Here is a 1,669-nt window from a genome sequence, read left to right as displayed (position 1 = left end):
TTATAGTATTCACTGATCATGCTTCTTTAAAGTACCTCTTAGCAAAGAAAGATGCTAGACCCCGATTGCTAAGATGGATACTTCTTTTGCAAGAATTTGATCTTGAAATAAAATATAGGAGAGGTTCATAAAATCAGGTAGCTGACCATTTATCATGTTTGGAAAATACTCCAACGGAGACAAGAGATATCAAGGAGGAATTTCCTGATGAGCATGTTTAAACAATCACAAGAATTGCAAATCAACCACCTTGTTTTGCTGACATTGCCAACTACTTGGTTGGAGGGTGGATCCCAAAAGATTTGTCTTACGAACAACGGAAAAAAAGCAAAAAAAAATAAGATATTATTTTTGGGAAAATCCTTACTTGTTTAAATTTTGTGCAGATGGCATGATTAGGAGATGTGTACCAGAAACAGAGATGAACAATATCCTAAGTCACTGTCATGATGGAGCTGTAAGAGGACACTATGGAGGAAGACGAGCAGCCGTAAAAGTACTTGAAGCTGGTTTTTTCTGGCCCACTTTATTTAGAGATGCATGAAATTATGTCGCCACTTGCGACAAATGCCAGAGAAGCGGTAACATTTCAAAAAAGGATGAGATGCCTCTTAAAAGATTATGGGTCCTCTTCCTCCTTCAAATGGATGTGAATATATTTTAGTTGTTGTTGACTATGTTTGAAAATGGGTAGAAGCAATGACTACTAGAAACAATGATGCTCATGTTGTTTGTGCCTTTCTCAAGAAAAATATATTTGGAACTCCACGAGTTATCATAAGCGATCAGGGAACTCATTTTGTAAATAAACAATTCGCTAGTTGGTTGTCAAGATATGGAGTAACTCATAAAACAGAAACTCCATATCATGCTCAAACAAGCAGGCAAGTTGAAGTATCCAATAGAGAATTAAAAAATATTATAGAAAAAACTGTTGGTTCTTCTCGAAAAGATTGGTCTTTAAAGTTAGATGATTCTTTATGCGTATGAAGAACTGCTTTCAAAACTCCTATAGGCACATCTCCTTATAGACTAGTTTTTGGGAAAGCTTGTCATTTACCCGTGGAACTAGAACATAAAGCATATTGGGCTATAAAGTTGTTAAATCTAAATTTGCCAGATGCAGGTAAAAAACGTCTGTTGCAGCTTGATGAATTGGAGGAGTTCAGACTTGAAGCATATGAAAATGCTAAATTGTACAAAGAAAAGACAAAACAATGGCATGATAACTTCATTCGCCAAAGAGTTTACAGTTGGAGACCAAGTTCTTTTGTACAATAGCCGGTTGAGATTATTCCCGGAAAAATTCAAGTCACGTTGGTCAGGACCGTACATTATAACAGAAGTGACCCCCTATGGTGCCATTGAAATACAACATATAGATGGGGGGAGACAAATTCAAAGTAAACGGTCAACCTTTGAAGCCTTATATTAGCAGAGTCTTTGACAAACAAGCTTCAACAATCCTTTTTGCCTAATTTTATAAATAAGTCGAGCTGGCGACATTAAACTCAGAACTATTTTCACTCCCTCTCTTTAATCTTTTAAGTAATTATTAGTAGTAATATATGTGACCACATTTCCGCTTTTGCGAAGCAGCGCTGGACAACTTCCTTCGCACCTGCGGACAATGGTCCACTTTTGCACAACCGCAGGTGCGACCTCGCCT

At 37.1% G+C, this 1,669-nt stretch overlaps 1 protein-coding gene across 1 annotated transcript; it reads left to right on the top strand.

Moving 5' to 3' along the window:
* The first annotated feature begins 699 nt into the window (after positions 1-699).
* LOC138897938 (uncharacterized) lies at positions 700-1,281 on the top strand. The gene is made up of 2 exons (XM_070183962.1): positions 700-884; positions 993-1,281. Exons 1-2 carry the CDS (start codon positions 700-702, stop codon positions 1,279-1,281), a joined length of 474 nt encoding a protein of 157 aa, XP_070040063.1.
* The last annotated feature ends 388 nt before the right edge of the window (positions 1,282-1,669 follow it).

This window comes from Nicotiana tomentosiformis, chromosome 8 (genome assembly GCF_000390325.3).
Source record: "Nicotiana tomentosiformis chromosome 8, ASM39032v3, whole genome shotgun sequence".
NCBI lineage: Eukaryota > Viridiplantae > Streptophyta > Magnoliopsida > Solanales > Solanaceae > Nicotiana > Nicotiana tomentosiformis.
Note: the sequence above shows the minus strand (reverse complement) of the source record. Positions and strands in the feature narration are given on the sequence as shown.

What these genes read in the sequence shown, in the direction of transcription:
- LOC138897938 (XM_070183962.1), top strand. Translation starts at nt 700, where the DNA reads ATGACTACTAGAAACAATGATGCTCATGTTGTTTGTGCCTTTCTCAAG. An exon ending in TATCATGCTCAAACAAGCAG is followed by an intron (nt 885 to 992) that starts GCAAGTTGAAGT and finishes ATGCGTATGAAG; the next exon opens with AACTGCTTTCAAAACTCCTA.